The following is a 17,307-nucleotide window of genomic DNA, read 5'->3' as shown; positions in this document are numbered from 1 at the left end:
CTTTTTTCATAGCTGGCTACTTGTGCACCTGCACTTGTTCAAACTTTGCGTGATCAAGTGCGTGGCTTGAGCAACATCTTAGGATTTTCAAAAGAAACACTAGTTGCATTAACCACCAACATAGAAGGTCGAGAGTGGCATAGAAGGGAAGTTATGAATGGCAATCGAAGGCCGGAACACCCAAGAGCTTCCACCACAGATGATGTGGAGTGTTTTTTTAGCTTGATAAGGACAATGTTGGGCATAATTTTATCACCAAGCAAGTTAAATTTAATGCCCGCAAAATCTATGGAGAATTTTGAAGCTGACCTTCCCTTCTATTACCACACTTCTGGATCTAGATACCTCCACCACCTGGTGGATCTGTCCATTTACTGGATCATTCGTATGTTTGAACATGAAAAGCTAAATCATTTTACTCTTGATTCAGTAAATAATATATATATGAAAGTTGAAACATTACTGCTATGCGTACATGTATTTCAGCTCTGTATGTATTAGTCTATCTAGATTGATAACTGCTGGTGGCCACTGTATATATTAATGCCAGCAAAATATCCTGGTCCAGATCTGGTCCATGTGACTAAATATTTTGCCCAGGCAAATGCAACTCCAGCAATCTTCCTGTTGCTCCGAGCCAAATGTGCACTTTCTAGAGCCTCCCTCACAATGTACCCAATTCTTTTCAATTCCCCGTCTAAGAAACACTTGAAGGCAATGGCCTTACTATCATATGGATTATCTGGTTCTGGAAAAATGTCAACAGGGATTGTTCCCCTTTGTGAAGGAAACCGCTGACTTTCTGCAATGTTTGCTGTGATGCAGCGTCATGTGTGGTACCAATACATTTGAAAGTCACTGTGTGAGTGGCTGACTGGCTATTTAAAGAGCATTCGTCATCCGAGTGACCTTCACTGCAACTCTCCAAAGCAGGATTGATGGCAGCTATGCCTTCTGATGATGTTCCGGAGATGTGGTCGATTTCATCATCCAGCCATTCCCACTCCCAAACAACCATCACGCCTTGTGGTGAAAGGCCCAGCTGTGTCCACACACATTTGAAATTCACTTTCCTGCCAAAACATTTTATTAAAGTGATGTGTAATATATTAATTCTGTACCATACCTTGATAATAGTGACATTTCTGATAGCCATTATCGAAGGGTACGTTTGGCAGAGAGACCCATCGTTCCTAACGAACAAATCCAGGTTTCTCCCCTTGCCATCTTTTCTGCTGTAGCCTCTTATCTTCACGTCGAAGCTTGGAATGACGTACATAAAGGGATCTCCCACAGAAATCACCGAAACTATGTCATCTTCGTCGCTATAACCAGCGATATCCGTTTCCGGACTAAATTCACTCGGCACATAGTGAACTTCAAATGCAGGAGGTCCCGACTTGCTATCCGCCATGTTTGTCTAATATTTTTGTTCAATTGCCATGCAGCTTGAGTATCGTAATAACACATAAGTAAGGTAAATGCGGGTATTTCCGGACAGCGCACAATTCCGGACACTTTATGTATAGCACTCAAGAATGAATCAACTAGAACACACTTTTCGATTTTTATAATCCCTATAAGAATAGCTATTCACACCAGAAATTTCAAGGCAATCCGTTGTTTCGTTCCTGGGCTAGCTTGGTAAAGGTGCCAAAGTGTCCGGAATTGTGCGCTGTCCGGAAATACCCGCATTTACCTTACGCGTCATGTCCTACCCCCCTTGGTATAGCACTACTCAAGTCTGTTGGGGCTGTACTTGTGCTAGAACCCGGCCCACCAGATTCCATGGGGGGATTTGCATAACACTTCATGGCTGACCAGTCCTGGAGAAATGCATCTGTTGCCAGCGCATAAGGATCTGGCCGCCAGCTGAAGTAATGTGGGCACTGGGTGGACAGTCTGGATGCAAACAGGTCCATATCTAGGGGCCCATAGAGATTGTTGATTTCCTGGAATATCACAGGATTCAACTTCCAGTCTGTCCTGTCCAGTATTTTCCTGGACACTGTATCGGCTATAGTGTTCAGTACCCCTGGCAGGTGCACTGCTGTAATATGGATATTCCTCTCCAGGCACCACATCCATAGATTCCTTGTGAGCATCACCAATTCTCTGGAGGCTGTTCCTCCCAGGTTGTTGATGTAGGCAACCGCTGTGGTGTTGTCGATTCTCAGTAGGATGGATAATGCAGTCTTGGACTTTGCAAAGGTCTTGGTTGCCAGAGTTGCCGCGAGTAATTCGAGGCAATTGATGTGCATCAAGCATTCCTCTTGGGACCATGGTCCCCCTGTTCTCTGTCTCAGGCAGCAAGCACCCCATCCCTCCAGGGATGCATCGGAATCGATCACCAGATCTACATCCCTCTGTACGAGTGTTTTGCCATTCCACCTGCACATGTTGTCCCACCATTCCAGTTCGTCCATGCACTCTGGTGTTAGGGGGACTTGTACATCGTAGCTTTGGGAGCTCTGTTCCAGTGTGTTGGTTAGTGTCTTTTGCAGATGGCGATAAAATAGGGGGCCTGGAGGGAGGACACAATTTGTTACCCAGTAGTTGCGCAAGCATGCGGGCTGAAACTGTTTTTTGCCTTACTAGATTGCAAGCTTCTGCTCGAATTTGTTTGATTTTATATCAGAGGGAGCCTGATCTCCATTGCTACTGAGTCCACTGACAGGCCCAGAAATTCTATTACCTGAGCTGGATTCAGTACTGGTGTTCACAATAAACCCCAGACATTCTAGAAGATATCGCATTCCAGTCACATGATCTAGATTTAATTCCCTGGACTCCGCTAGAATCAGTATGTCGTCGATGTAGGCTGTTTACCGTACACCTCTCTCTCGGAGAATGGCTATCACTGGTTTTAGAGTTTTCGTGAATACCCATGGGGCTGAGGAGAGGCCAAAGGGTAGGCAGTTGAATTGGTAGGCTTTCTCTTTGAAAATGAACTTGAGAGTGGTTTGGATGAATGAGTATTGAGAAAAAAGTGTCCTTTATATCTATTTGGCTAACCAGTCTCCCTGTTTCAGGAGATCTTTCAATGTATGGATGCCCTCCATTTTGAAGTGTTCCTTGTTCACAAAGTTGTTTAGGGCTTTGAGATTAATTACTGGGCGTTGCCCCCCGTCTTACTTGGGATCAAGAAAGAGGTTTGAATAAAACCCTGGTTGTTTTACTTGTACTATCTCCCCTATTGCACCCTTCTGTAGCAATTCGGTTACCTCCTCTGAAATTAGGTGGGTCTGCTCCGCAGAATATTGAGGAGGGTGAGGTGTTACTGGTTGATGAGGCATTGAGGAGAAGTCTATTAGATAACCCTGAATCGTGTTTAGGACCCGGTCCTGGGTTATCTTCAACCAATTTTGTTGGTAGTGAACTAGTCTCCCTGCTGGGGGGCGGTATACTAGTTTTGGAGGAATAATACCCAGACATGCTAGATGATTTTGCAACGTACTTTTGAAATCTATTATCAAAAAGTTTTGTACGTCTGTATGTGTCACTGTCAAGTTCATGGGGTCTCTGCCCTTGCATGGGACATCGGTATCCTCGACCACTGTGGTTTCCTCCCCTCCTTGACTTCTGACCATACTGGTATCCCCCCCTGCTGTTGGGGGGGACATTTCGAAAAAAGGTTGTTTAGCTTCCTTTTGGCCAGGGAGGTGGGAGCGCATGGCTCTTACTTGGTCGACCAGTACTTTCAATTTTTGGGCAAAGGCTGGTCCAAAGAGGGATGGAGTAGCGTCAATAAAGTTCTCATCATCTTCCGTCGAGCTTTGTTCATCTGGGTGATGATCTTGGTCCTCCTTAAGTGGTTTATTCTGGCATTTGCATTGCCAACCAGTTCAATGGTTGCCTTTGCAGCATTAACAGCCTGTTTGTGAGATACATTGTCACCTTTGGCGTCAGTCTCAACAATGGCAGTGAGGGGTGCCATGGCATCTAATACAGCATTCTGTATTGACCCCAGTTCTCTGTCCAATGCCTTCGTATTCTGGGAAACCTCCGGTTTCATGTAGGCATCGAGTGTCAACGACTTTGTGGCTGAGACCTTTGACAGGGCATAGGTGTTTCTGGTTGTTAGCCGCTCAGAATTTCCTCGCCTCTTGGCACATTTTTCTTTCAAGAAGGCTGCCAGTAGCTTCCACCAGGTGGGGCACCCTTGACAGTGCGAGTCTCTGTATCCGACTCGTGGAAGACTAGCTGTTCTTCATAGTCAGGGTCATCAGTCAGGTCTTCCTGTTGTCTTATTTTTGATACTGGGCTAGGTGTTCTGCTTCGAGAACGAGAAAGGCCCTTGCTTCGCGATCTCAGAGAACTCGTGCTCCGGGATTGTGATCTGTCCACGTGTCTATGGCCTGCCGTACTCCAAGGGCGTGGAGGCGAACCACTCCGAGAGCATGGAGGTGAACCACTGAGAGCGTGGTGATGCTCTACTCTGAGAGCGTGACAAGCCACTTTCTCTGCTCCGAGAGCGTGGCGATTCTCTACTTCGAGAGGGAGATCTACTCCGGGAACGGGAGACACGGGGAGAATACCTTTCTCTACTCTGAGAGCGGGATGTTCGCCCTCTCCGAGGGCTGTCAAGCCTAGTTCTACTCCGAGAACGGCGGTGTCTCTCGCGACTCCTGGAGCGACGAGACGATTTCTTCAAGTTTCACTGTTTAAGCGAGTTTACGTCTTCACGTAGTGATTGAAACTGCTCAGACAATTTCAGAAGCGTTGAGTTGATGTCAGACATCGTTGAATTAGACCACATCGTTCTTGAGCTGTCACACGTGTTCAAGCTAAGAAAAAGGCCGATTTGGTGGGTTTGATTGTGGGATTACGTATTACAATTAACTGTAAACATAGCTGTTCTAAACTGGCCAAACACCGTTGATATGGGAGACTTAGCCTTCTGAAATATAATTTGTTTCCAATCACCTAGTAGAAGCTTTATAACTGCTTGGCCTAACTAATACTCTAAACTAAACGCCACAATGCAATTCTCTATGTCACTCATGTTTCATGCATAATATGTATGTAACTTGTGCTATATATGTAACTGTTTTATCCTTTTCCAGGAATGCAATGCTATATTGTTTATTTTTCAAACAAGCTTTTGTCAAAAACTGAAGTTGACAATTACTTCTACTAAAGTTAGCGATGTCTTATCATCAGTCGAAGTACACTTTCCTGCTGAAAGTTTAATAGCCCTTCTTAAAGAGAAGAGGATGCATGTTCCCAACGCTGGTAGCATCGAAGACAAAGGTGTTATTGGAAAAATTCGGATTTTTGTTTACAAGTTTGATGAAACTGTTGAATGTTCCAAAGCCACTTCATATGATTTCAATCTGGCGGTTACAAGAGACAAATTTGTCATACCTCCTTCTGCAACAATAAGTAGAAATGTTGGTTGGTCATTCTATAGCCTCTCTAAAGACTGCAAGAGAGATATTCTTAAAGATTTTGAAGCAGCAGATAGAGGACAGCTGAAAAGGCATTATATATATGAAGAACCAACTGCTGAGTCACAACGCATAGAGTGTCTTCAGACAACAATTGCTGATAATTATGGCACAAATAAAGAAGATTCGCTGACTAAAGTTTGGCATAATTCATGGAAATTTGACAAATAAATACTGTCAATTTCGTGGTAGTGGGGACATTTATGTCGAGAAGATCAATCTGGGAAACTCTCTGGTGCTCTCTAGTGGAAGTTATGATCTGGATGATGATGATGAACAGAATGTACCCTCTCCCAAAAATGATGACGATGTTGTGGGTCTTGCTATTGAAGGGGAAAAGGAAAGTTACTGCCGCAAGAGTTTGCTGTACCAGCTTTATGCAAACATTGTCTTAACATGTGTTTCAAGTTTTGTTCAACATGTACAAAATGGTTCCTATAGTGAAGAGTTCATTTTGAAGGTGAATAAGTTTTCAGGATATGGTATAGCATATACCGGATATGGACATGTTGGATTCTGTAAATTAAGTATCCAGTTTGGTCATCCTATGAAGTTTGTAGCAAAAATTCCATTGCAGACACATGGTAGGCCAGAAGCTGCTTCATATGTAGATTTTGCTTTAGACTATTTTTTCGATAAAATTGTACAGTGAATTTATTGTACAGTATTGCCATACTGTATATACTACTGACATATTATACTTCACTGTATATATTCTATGTACCAAATGACTACTTTTTTGTTATCAAAATTATTATATTTTGAAGTGTCAGGGTATGTGGATCACACTTTTCCTCAACCAATGGGTTTTGAGTCGAGAAGAAATTGGTGACCAGATCTGCCGAAAGCTACCCTTTTCACACATTTGACATACCATGGCATAACAGTTGCATTATTGCACTGATTAATTTCTATTTTCAATAATATCGTACCGACTTTGACAAATCTCATACCGCCCAGCTCTGTAGTCTTTGTCACACATTATGCGCACAGCAGAGTGGTGCTTTTAGGTTTTTCCCTGGTGGTATAAATGTGCTACTAGGTTTTTCATAGGGCTGGGCTGGGCTGCTATAAATTTTTTGTTAGTCTTATCTTATTATTATTGCTGCTAGCCCCCACACTGTAACCAGACAATTTACCCAAGACAATTTTATCTATACTAGTAACTAGTAGGGATGCAACAATACAGATCCAAGAATTGGCTGTCAACTCGCAAATATTAATTACGTGGAACCTGGCACGAGCTGTACAGAGGCCAATGGAAAACCAGCCTTACATCAAAGATAAAAGCTTTTGTCATCAAGAATAATGTTTTAAAATATGTAAACACACATCTTAAATAATGTCAACCATGCATAGTACTTTCTAACCATCATACAACATCTGAGACTCAAGGTGAGTATCAGTGGCGTAGCCAAACCCGGGCAAGCCAGGGCATTGCCCGGGCATCAGACTTCTTTGCCCCACCATCAGCTCCTAGAGTAATTATAAAGACGTGGGCTGGATAGCTCGAGATTTTGCTAAAGTTACTTAACTAGTCACTGTACAAGAATAAGTATAGCACAACTTATACAACACTCACCGTGCCATTTTCGCCAATGGTTTCCTTCTTTTTGGCTAAACAGAGATGGGGTATCCAAGGGATTTTCCCTACGAGTAACTTGATTGTGCACAAATAGAGGAAATAAATAGAAGCAAGATCACGTGATTACAAAAACCCGCGCAGCATTGTGGCAAGGAGTGAAGGACAAAGAATTGGTTTCACAATAGTAGGCTGGACGGTTTACATTCGGAAGCTATTGGTGTGGTCAAAACTCGGGAGGCAAAGCAGTCTAGAGGTATTTGTGAAATTAGCACCCATGTATCCGTGTGGATACTGCTCAGTTCAAACGGTATGGAGTACTTGTTCAGTCAGCAATTCTTTTCTTTTTGTTTCCACTTTTCTAGGCTAACAACTAGTGGCAGAGCATAGTCATCACGTGATAGAGCGCCTCGTGCTTTAATTCAAGAACCTTTGTAGTCTGGTATTAAGACACATGTAGCTAGATGTATGTAATATGTTAGAAGGCCAATAGTTAGCTAGGCGTTCGCTTCTATTAGGTTGTTAGTCATCTTGCATACAGCAGTGTAGGATGATACATAATGCATTTTAAAAATGCTATATTGATGTCCATATGAAGATGGGCATGTGTACGTGTGTTACATAGGAAATGGCTTGCCCACCCATTGCCCAGGCATGGCGAAAAGTCTGGCTACGCCACTGGTGAGTATAGTACTGTGGAACAGACTGTGTTGTGATTGTATTGTTACAATAGGTCACTATGGTAACAAGGCTACATTCAATTGTTACATCCGAGACACAAGGTGAGTATAGTACTGTGGAACAGACTGTGTTGTGATTTTATTGTTACAATAGGTCACTATGCAGACAAGTGTAACTCGATAACGGCTAAGGCTACGGGCTTGATTTTTTTTCACTGTTCGACGTCGCTTTGGCCCGACAGGTGCCTTTTGGCATACCGCAGTACGTGCAATGCATTCTTCATGGACATACCAGTGTCCCCCTTTGTGTCCTATTCATCTTTGCTGACAGGGAAAGGTGTCGATTTGACGCGAGCACGTGATGGCTTCCCTTCGAAACGGAAATCGTCCGTATTTTCATCGTGGCTATTGCAGAGGTGCTTTTTAAACAGTTCTTGATTCGTACTGCTGTGTAACGGGTTGAACATAGCCTACAGCGAAGTGTAATGGATACTGTACTTTTCAGACGATAATTAATATGATTGAGGCGCGCGGCACGATTTCTTTCTTTTGGTATGCGTGGATTGTAGAGATGCTTTTCGAACAGTTCTTGATTCGAAATGCTGTGTAACTGGTTGAACATAGCTGATAACGAAGCGTAATGGATACTTTACTTTTCAGACGATAATTGATATATCTGGGGCGCGCGGTGCCTCTTCAGATGCGGTATGCGTGGGTTCACCAGCCATAATAAAATTATTTACAAAAAAAAGTTAACAAACAAGTACACGAAAAATTTGGAATTTTCAACTTGAGTAGGGACCATAGCACATCGATAAAAAGTACTGAAACAAGTTGGAATAGTCCATGATATTAAATCACTGTAAAACAATAAGAAGTGTTATATCCCTACTGTGCATTTCCGTTATGGTATTTTGAGCACAGTAGGGATATAACACTTCTTATTGTTTTCCTGTGATCTAATATCATGCACTACTCCAACTTGTTTCAGTACTTTTTATCAATGTGCTATGGTCCCTACTCTAGTTGAAAATTCCAAATTTTTTCGTGTACTTGTACAACATACCAGTAACATATCAGAAAGGTTTATTACAATTAATTGAACACTCTTTTGATAAATTTTATTTGTTGATTTTATTGCACTGCTGCTGTTGTTGCTGCTACTGCTGCCGCTGCTGTTTACAGTCTATACACTGTGTATCTGATATATGTTTAGTGTTGTCATTAAACTATCCTGCACCAAGCTGTATCAACCATTACCAACCATTGTAAGAGCAAACTATAAAACCAAAGGTTTACTTGAATCAGTCAGAAGAAGGAGAGACTAGCAGAATTAATGAGCTGTCAAGACCCTCCTATAATCTCCAACAACGAGGCCACTGTCATTATCAGGTTGGATGTGATATGATCTACAGCAGTTTTGCTCCAGTCTAGAGAACTTGGACACTTCTATGGCTATATGCATTGCAATTGAGCCTCTTGCGACATCAGTATATAAGTGGATAGGACAATGTCACACCTTCCATTATGGTCAACAAAATTTACATCAGAAAAACATTGCAAATGATGAACTTCTTTAGCTCTTTTAACACCAGTCTCATATTGTGTGAACTCTCAGAACCTTAATTCAATTGTACATATATACAGTATAAAGTTGTTTGTTATAGTACAAACACCACTAGGACATATGGTTTCAAAATAATGTAAATTTTGTAAGGCGACACTGAAGTTATTCAATGAATATATGCTAGAGTACTATTAAAGTAGCTAGTATAACTTATGAGAGTAGACTTCTGTGGGTTCATCACTAGCTGTAATGTGTATAGTACAAGTATACAAGTGTACTGTACCATTTTTGTGCAAATAATATGAATTAAATACCCTCTGATTCTCATCATTATTGCTCAACTATCCCTCTCTAGGGACCTGCAGGGAGGCAACAAGTTAGCCTGTGGCACAGGGAAACTATGCTGAATGCAGAAAAAATCCCAGACCTGGTGGTGACTTGACCCACAGACAGCTAGCAGCTTGCAGTCTAGGCAAGGGCCTGAGGAGCCACACAGCCAGGGATCCAGGATTTCCACTGCATTCAGCCAGCACTTAACAGTCATGACTTCTTGTTTTTTCATTAGCATTTATCATTGTTCAACTATCCCTCTAGGGGCCTGCAGGGAGGCAACAAGTTAGTCTGTGGCACAGGGAGCCAGAAACCTGAACCTGGAAACTATGCATCCCCTTTACCACCCCTAAAATGGTTGTAGCTATTATGGAAGCAGTCATATAGACAGAAGTATGATCATCATACTAAGTGACTGCATGGAGCCATACTGTAAATATGAACTTCATAGTGATGAACATCTTCATGTCTGAATTTACAGTCCACCTGCCCCTTAAGGATCTGGTGAAATACAGATCTCTATCAGTTCACAAATCAGGACAGAAATTGCCAATTAGGTGAAATCACTGTAAAAGAACGAAATGTGTGAATGCAGCTATTTAGCACCTTGTAAAGTTAGCAGCTAGCTAGCTAAGAAAACTACATTCTGAGTTAAATGAATGTTTTGATTTCCCTTTTTTCTGTGCTGGCCCAGCACACCTGCTCTTTGCATGGTGGTGGGGGTGGTAGGCAAGCAGTCCAGCCAGCCCTGGTAAAAAGGTACTGTTATTTGAGCTATAAATATAGTACAGTATCTTGACTTTTTTTTTTTTTAATTGTTATTGGAGGATATGAGTTTTGTGGCCTTAATGCATTCCAACTATACGTCAAAAATAAATCGCCATGGCAACGCAACGCGTTTATTTTCATAGCTACGTGCGAAAGTAGCCCCACCCATCTTACTTCTTGTGAGAAATGGATTTTGACGATGATTACAAAGATATAATTCTAAAGGAAGTAACGCCATTCTATGATGATGAGCTTGGACGAGGAGCTTACGGGAGGGTTTACAATGGCGGATCCAGGATGGGGCATTTGGGGCAAATGCCCCCCCCCCCCTTCAAAAAATTGCATACAAGATCGAGATACTCTAATAGAGCAGTCAATTACTCTAATAAAGCAGTCACAATGTTCATGAGGCAGTGTAGCTTACCTATGAAGCTATAAATAGGATTTTATTTTACATAACAGACGTGATATAGTTGGTAAGGATAACTAGCTATTATTGTCGTGACCTTTTTTTTTTTTTTTTTTTTTTTTTTTGGTCTTCAACTGTTTTTCAGAAAGGTGCCCCCCCTCTTTCCAAACTCTGGATCCGCCCCTGGTTTACACAGTTGACTACTACGGAACGATCTGTGTTGCTAAAGAAATTCATCCCATTCTAGTAGAAGGAGACGGGAACTGGGAGCATGCGCAGCAAATTCTCGAGTCTTTTATGAGGGAGTGTAGACAATGTAACGCATTACGCCACCCAAACGTCATACAATTCCTAGGTGTATTCTATCCCTCTGCAGCATGCGCCGCAGTGGAGATGGTATCACTTTTTCCAGTAATAGTTATGGAAATGATGGAGAGAACAGCCTGACGACTCTGGTGAAAAAATATGAGAAGATGCCTTTCCACATAAAATTTTCAATTGTCCATGATGTTTCTCTTGGGCTTCGTTACCTCCATTACCACAACCCTCCCATTGTCCACTGTGACCTCTCCCCCCAACAACATCTTATTGACAGCACATCATGTAGCAAAGATTAGTGATGTTGGAGTGGCAAAGGTTATAAAAGCTACCAGCAGAAAGGCACTGACTATAGCTCCAGGAACCTTTGATTTTATGCCTCCTGAAAGCCTAACAAGAAATCCAGTTTATGATTGCTCAATGGATGTATTTTCATTTGCTGGAATAGTCCTCCACACATTTAACCAACAGTGGCCAAGTCCATCTGAACAAGTTGAGTTTGACCCAGTGACCAGGAAAATGATGGCTTTGTCTGAGGTTCAACAGCGCCAGAAATATCTTGATAAGATGCAGGGAGAGGCTGAATCATTGAGATCACTGGTGGAGGAGTGCTTGGATAATGACCCTGCTGTGAGACCAACCATAGCAACAGTCTGTGAGCGGATCCGAATAAGGAGAGGTGTTGATGTGAGGGAGTCCAAGGACATCATTACTCTACACCAGAAAATTGAGCAGAAGGATAGAACGATAGATCAACTGGGAGTAGAAATTAAACGATTGCAAACTACAGTACAGCAGCTAAGAGATGATGTTGATATCAGGGATACAGAGATCGATCAGTTGAAATCTGAAAATAAAGACGTGACATGTAGATTAATGCCAGTAAGTTTTACCACTTTGTGGTACTGGTAGGGTGTGGGCCGGGTTTGCTCAATCTCTATATTGTGTATACTGTTTATCTATACTATATCTATCTATGATCTCTATGTAGTCCACACCAATTGACACTGCTACAAGTGAAGCCACAAGTATATCAACACAAGAGGTTGTTGAGCAACTTGAAAGAGTTTCTTTACAAGACTTAGGGGATAACCATGCATCAGCAGCTGAAGTACAATCTGTAAGTTGCAATATCATAGAGTGCATGGCCAATCCACATTATCTACGTAGATAATATTTGCCGATGGGGTAGGTAATGAGCCAATATTATCTACGAACTTTCAAAAATTTACCCATGTTTCAACTTTTAGAAATGTAACTAGCTATTTCACTTTATAAATCCATCAATTCTAAATGTGTAATTTCATAAGTCCTTGATTTTTGTAACCTTTTGTTAACAGTGCAGTGACCCAGTCCTTACTTTTTAAGTGCATGTAGTAGCTTATTTTGGTTGACTTGTTAAAGTGTTTTATCCTACAGTACAATAGGTTTGGGCATGGCCCATGAAAAAGCATTACCCAATAGTAACCAGCATCACTTTTCCCTGACGATGATGAGGCAGTATCGGTTAAGTAAAACTAAGCCCAAACAATCCTTCAGATCGACCCGAAATGCTTTCAACAAGTAGTACGGAAATTTAAAAACAATTATTACATGGAATTTTCTAGTGACTGCCTGACTGATGCCTTCAGACAAGCGTAACTCAATAACGGCTAATGCTATGGGCTTGATGTCACTTCAGCCAGAGACGTGCCTTTTGGCACACCACAGTACATACAATGCATTCTTCATGGACTTACCAGTGTCCTCCTTTGTGTCCCTTTCATCTTTTCTGACAACGAAAGGTGTCAATTTGGTGGTAACAAGTGATGGCTTTCCTTAATTCATAATGGAAATCGTCCGTATTTTTCATAGTTGCTACTATGATTCCAGAAGTGCTTTTCAAACAGTTCTTGATTCAAAATGTTGTGTAATGGGTTGAACATAGCTGACAACGAAGTATAATGATACTTCACTTTTCAACGATAATTAGCTGGGGTGCGTGGCACCATTTCTTTCTTTTGATGTGGTATATATGCGTGAGTTAACCAGTAATAATAATTTTATTTCAAACAAGTGCACAAAATATCGGATTTTCACCTAGAGTAGGGACCATAGCACATTGATAAAAGTACTGAAACAAGCTGGAGTAGTGCATAATATTAAATCACAGTAAAACAATAAGAAGTGTTATATCCCTACTGTGCATTTCGAGCACATTAGGGATATAGCACTTCTTATTGTTTTACTGTGATTTAATATTGTGCGCTACTCCAGCTTGTTACAGTACTTTTTATTGATGTGCTATGGTCCCTACTCTAGTTGAAAATTGCAGAATTTTTTGTGTACTTGTATACGAATATAAAATGTTCTGACATTGTAAGGCTTTCACAGTACCATTGCAAGAGACAAGCAGCTTGTGTGGTGGAACCCATTCAGGGGCGTAGCGAGGGGGGGTTCCGGGGGTTCAGGAACCCCCTGTAAAATTTAGACTTCTGCAAGCAGGATCCTAACACACCATTTAGTGTGGCAGGACAAAATGAGTGAGCAATATAGTATAATGGCACAGCACAACAATTGATAAAACTTACATTCATCTCTCAGGGAAGGATTTACAGAGGTAACATGAGCCCTCTTCAAAACTTGTTAAAAAGGTCGATATACTCTAATAGAGCAGTCAGGTATATACTCTAATAGAGCAGTTGGGTATACTCTAATAGAACATGCATGTAAATATCCATGTCCATATGAAGTTTTTCAGACATTCCAACATTAAATGCAAAACTTAGCATGACCTTATACTGCTATAACTTTGGCGTGCAGTGTTTAAAGATATAGAGCTCCAGTAATTTATCACTTGTGCTATGCAAAATGAATTCATGCTATGCATATTTGTATAGTTATATTGTTTTGATTGTCATTTGTATCAGTGGATTCATGGCTCCTATACCACAGTGAGATATAACCATCACTTACAGATTACTATATGTGTCATGCTGTCTGTTTCCACTAGGTCACTTTATCTAGTACTACCTTCATCCCAGGGGCACTTAATGCATCATAATTAATGTACTTTTGCATAAAATATAGCAATTTGCTGAGTTTTGATTTATTAAAATATTGAAAGTCTCTCAGCGGCTGGGGGCTGTGCCCCCAGACTCCTGCTTCTAGTAACTCAATGCTGGTGCTGGAACCCCCCTTCAAAAAATCCTGGCTACGCCCCTGCCATTTAAGGGCTGAACTGAAAATAGCAGTTACTAAACTTAATATTTGAATTCCCAACAATTTAGTTGCTCTGCATGCAATAGCATTATTATATGGCTACAACAGGTGGACAGAGTAAAAGCTCCTTCATTCACCCTATAAGCCAATCACAAAACTGTCACCAAACAAGCTTGCCAAACTCTTCTCATGGCTATTACTATGACAACTGTATCATCCTGTAGGCAGGCCTACATTAAATATGCCAGTATATTAAAAAGCATTATAGGCTGGAGTGCAATACCAGCATAATTCTAGCATATTAGGTGGATATTTCATACTATAGAGCTTATTGACAATAGATCGATACTCCCTAATAGAGCAGTCAGTGGAAACTGCAATAGAGCACTCAAAATGCATTGTACACAGCTCCTTAGATCAATACTCTCCAATAGAACAGTCACTTTGTAGTGAAATAGCATAATAGAGCATTCACTCGTTAAAATGTTCCAAGAAACTGTAAGAAATGTTAAAAAATGGGACCACTGAAGAACATAGTAGGTGAAAAATTCCTGAAAGCATTTGGGAAAATTTTGAGCATATTTGACTCAGGCCTACCTGTAGACACATGTTTACACCATAATACACACTGCATGACATACTGTATAGATATCGCATGTCACTTCTTGATTTTAATTCACTCAGGAGGCACCTCCATTAATTCCAGCACTTACCAGTGGCAGATATACCAAGAAATGGACTCGGCTAGCTAATCTTCCAGCTCCAATGTGGGCTCCATATGTCACAATACATGACAAGAAAGTCTATGTTGCTGGTGGGAATAGCCCAGTTGATGAGGCCTTTGATCAAGTATATGTCTATGACATCAACACTGACCAATGGAATCAGTTACCTCCACCTGGTCACTATTGCGGCATCCCTCATGTCATCGGTGACAAGTTAGCCATTGTTGGCGGATTTCTGTCAATTACTAATAAAAGAACCAATAAGGTTTCCGCATTTGATGATGCTAGTAAGGCTTGGATAGACTTTTACCGTGACTTGAATTCTGCAAGGAGTGGCCCTGGCATAGTCACACACCTGGAGCATGTCATTGTAGCTGGCGGATGAAAAGGTAACAGAACACCAACAGTAAGAGATGATATTGAGATTCTGAACTGGGTGGAAAATAATCATTGGAAAAAGGTAACCGTTAATCTCCTTGTGCCAATGTGGGGCTTTACACCCATTATCCTTGATGACCACTTATTCATAGTTGGGTTTTGTGGTGCTGATCTGAGGCATTACAGAAGAGGTTTTAAAATTCCAGTCACTAGTATCACAAGATCATGCCAGACCATGGACACATCTGCAACATGGACTAAGGTTGCTAAAGCTACTCACTTTAGTGCAGGTCTAGTCCCCAGTGTGTTTTCACCAATGATCGTTGGAGGAGAAAATCAAAGTGCTACACCAACAGCAGACATTGCAATCTATGACACCACCACTGATGCATGACTGAAGATTGCATCACTATCTTCTGCTAGATTTGAAGTGACGGCAGCAACGATCAACAATAATGCCATTATAGTTATCGGAGGATGCACTGTAGGAGGAGATGTGGATAATGCTAAATCATCTAGTTTGGCCACAGTTGAACTGGGGCAAGTTGCACTTATCTAACAGTACAACAGGTCTGCAGTAGGTATGCACATATTTTGATGTAAACTCCATTGTTTTTTTTCTTTATGACTACTTATTATACATGCACACTTAATGACAAAAGCATCATGATTGTGAATATTATGCTATTTATACATATAGCACATGATGATGCAAGGTCATTTATATAGCAGAGAAACTATAGAGTCTATTAATGGCATATAAGGAGTGGATCAATGATTTTACTGAGGGGAGTGCACACTGGTAGTCTATAATAGAAGTCACTACAGTGAAACTTGTGTATTATAGACACCTTGGGACCAACCAAAGGTATCCTGATTATCAAGATGTTCTAGGTCAATTTACATGCTAACTTGTATTTTTGGACCATTACCATCACCTAGTATTCATGCAGATGATGCTGCTGACCAACAGATTCCACTGTGCATGTACTACACAATGTACAAAACACTCTAGTACAGATTGAATACAGATGAAAGTATACCGATCTCGAGCCATGTGTTCCGTCTAGATTTCAAATCACCACTAGCTATAGTCTGGATTTTTTCTTCCTAGCTTCAACAGTATTTCAATGCCAAGATTCTGCTATACAGGTTTTAGCATCCCAGTAGAAGCATTTAGATATGTAATTCATGGTTTCATTCATAATGGAGAAACTCTCACTGCACTTTAATGCTTGCATATATACATTAGGGCCAATAACTACTATAAAAATGTGGAATGTGGATCCATTTGATTTAGCTTGCTATATTTAGATGCTATAAATTACCCATAGCATATTTGATCAATCATTGATTTAAAATCCTATTGCACACACATAGTTGTACACAGCAAGTTAACACATCTGTATCATGAAACATGATGGTTTGTATAGTGGCATACAACCATCAAGGAGAGAGAGCATGTAACTTTTTTTGAGGTTCAGGTAAATGAGCATACAGTAGTTTCAAACGTCTAATATCAATCAGTTTACGGCTGCCAGCTTTTATTGTGCAACTTATAGCCGCCCTTTTTTTAAAGTCTACATGACAGGATTAAGTGGACTGTTCTATATGTGGGCCTTGCTGGTGTTGCAAAGTTGCAAAATTTCTGTTTTAAAGAAGAAACATTTAGTTGTAGTCACTTATTTTTGCTAGGCTAATACTAAAACTGTGAAAAGAACCCCACAAAATATGACCCCCACAAAAGTTACATGAAACTTCCGTCTATAGACATGCATGACTGTATAAATTGCTCAATACACTCTAATAAAGTAGTCAATTATTCTAACAAAGTAACCAAGCATTTTCCACATGCTTGTTTAATTTAAGTACATATATAATAATTTGCAAATAATTTAT

General features: G+C 40.9%; 2 protein-coding genes and 1 long non-coding RNA gene across 5 annotated transcripts; 2 read left to right on the top strand and 1 right to left on the bottom strand.

Annotated features, from left to right (window-relative positions):
• Nucleotides 1-462: 462 nt before the first annotated feature.
• On the bottom strand, nt 463-1,414 carry LOC136239296 (uncharacterized). The gene has a single exon (XM_066030023.1). It carries the CDS (start codon nt 1,412-1,414, stop codon nt 698-700), a length of 717 nt encoding a protein of 238 aa, XP_065886095.1. The 3' UTR covers nt 463-697.
• A 5,698-nt stretch (nt 1,415-7,112) lies between these two features.
• Nucleotides 7,113-10,074, top strand: LOC136239507 (uncharacterized). Of its 3 annotated transcripts, none has more exons than XR_010693492.1 (3): nt 7,113-7,713; nt 7,766-7,814; nt 9,635-10,074. It is a non-coding gene; the product is annotated as an uncharacterized lncRNA (long non-coding RNA). The 3 variants fall into 3 exon arrangements; XR_010693493.1 differs by lacking the exon at nt 9,635-10,074 and adding an exon at nt 8,929-9,457; XR_010693494.1 differs by lacking the exon at nt 9,635-10,074 and adding an exon at nt 8,898-9,457.
• Nucleotides 10,075-11,293: 1,219 nt separating this feature from the next.
• On the top strand, nt 11,294-16,049 carry LOC136239295 (uncharacterized). Its single transcript, XM_066030022.1, has 3 exons — nt 11,294-11,986; nt 12,096-12,224; nt 14,990-16,049. Exons 1-3 carry the CDS (start codon nt 11,294-11,296, stop codon nt 15,413-15,415), a joined length of 1,248 nt encoding a protein of 415 aa, XP_065886094.1. The 3' UTR covers nt 15,416-16,049.
• Nucleotides 16,050-17,307: the final 1,258 nt, after the last annotated feature.

Source organism: Dysidea avara, chromosome 11 (assembly GCF_963678975.1).
Source record: "Dysidea avara chromosome 11, odDysAvar1.4, whole genome shotgun sequence".
Classification (NCBI taxonomy): domain Eukaryota; kingdom Metazoa; phylum Porifera; class Demospongiae; order Dictyoceratida; family Dysideidae; genus Dysidea; species Dysidea avara.
This window is presented reverse-complemented; position numbering and strand designations above follow the sequence as displayed.

Excerpts from the sequence above, each read along its gene's own strand:
- LOC136239296 (XM_066030023.1), bottom strand. The coding sequence starts at position 1,414 with ATGGCGGATAGCAAGTCGGGACCTCCTGCATTTGAAGTTCACTATGTG.
- LOC136239295 (XM_066030022.1), top strand. The coding sequence starts at position 11,294 with ATGTTTCTCTTGGGCTTCGTTACCTCCATTACCACAACCCTCCCATTG. Across the intron at positions 11,987-12,095 it reads TGACATGTAGATTAATGCCA|TCCACACCAATTGACACTGC; the intron begins GTAAGTTTTACC and ends ATCTCTATGTAG. Across the intron at positions 12,225-14,989 it reads CAGCAGCTGAAGTACAATCT|GAGGCACCTCCATTAATTCC; the intron begins GTAAGTTGCAAT and ends TAATTCACTCAG.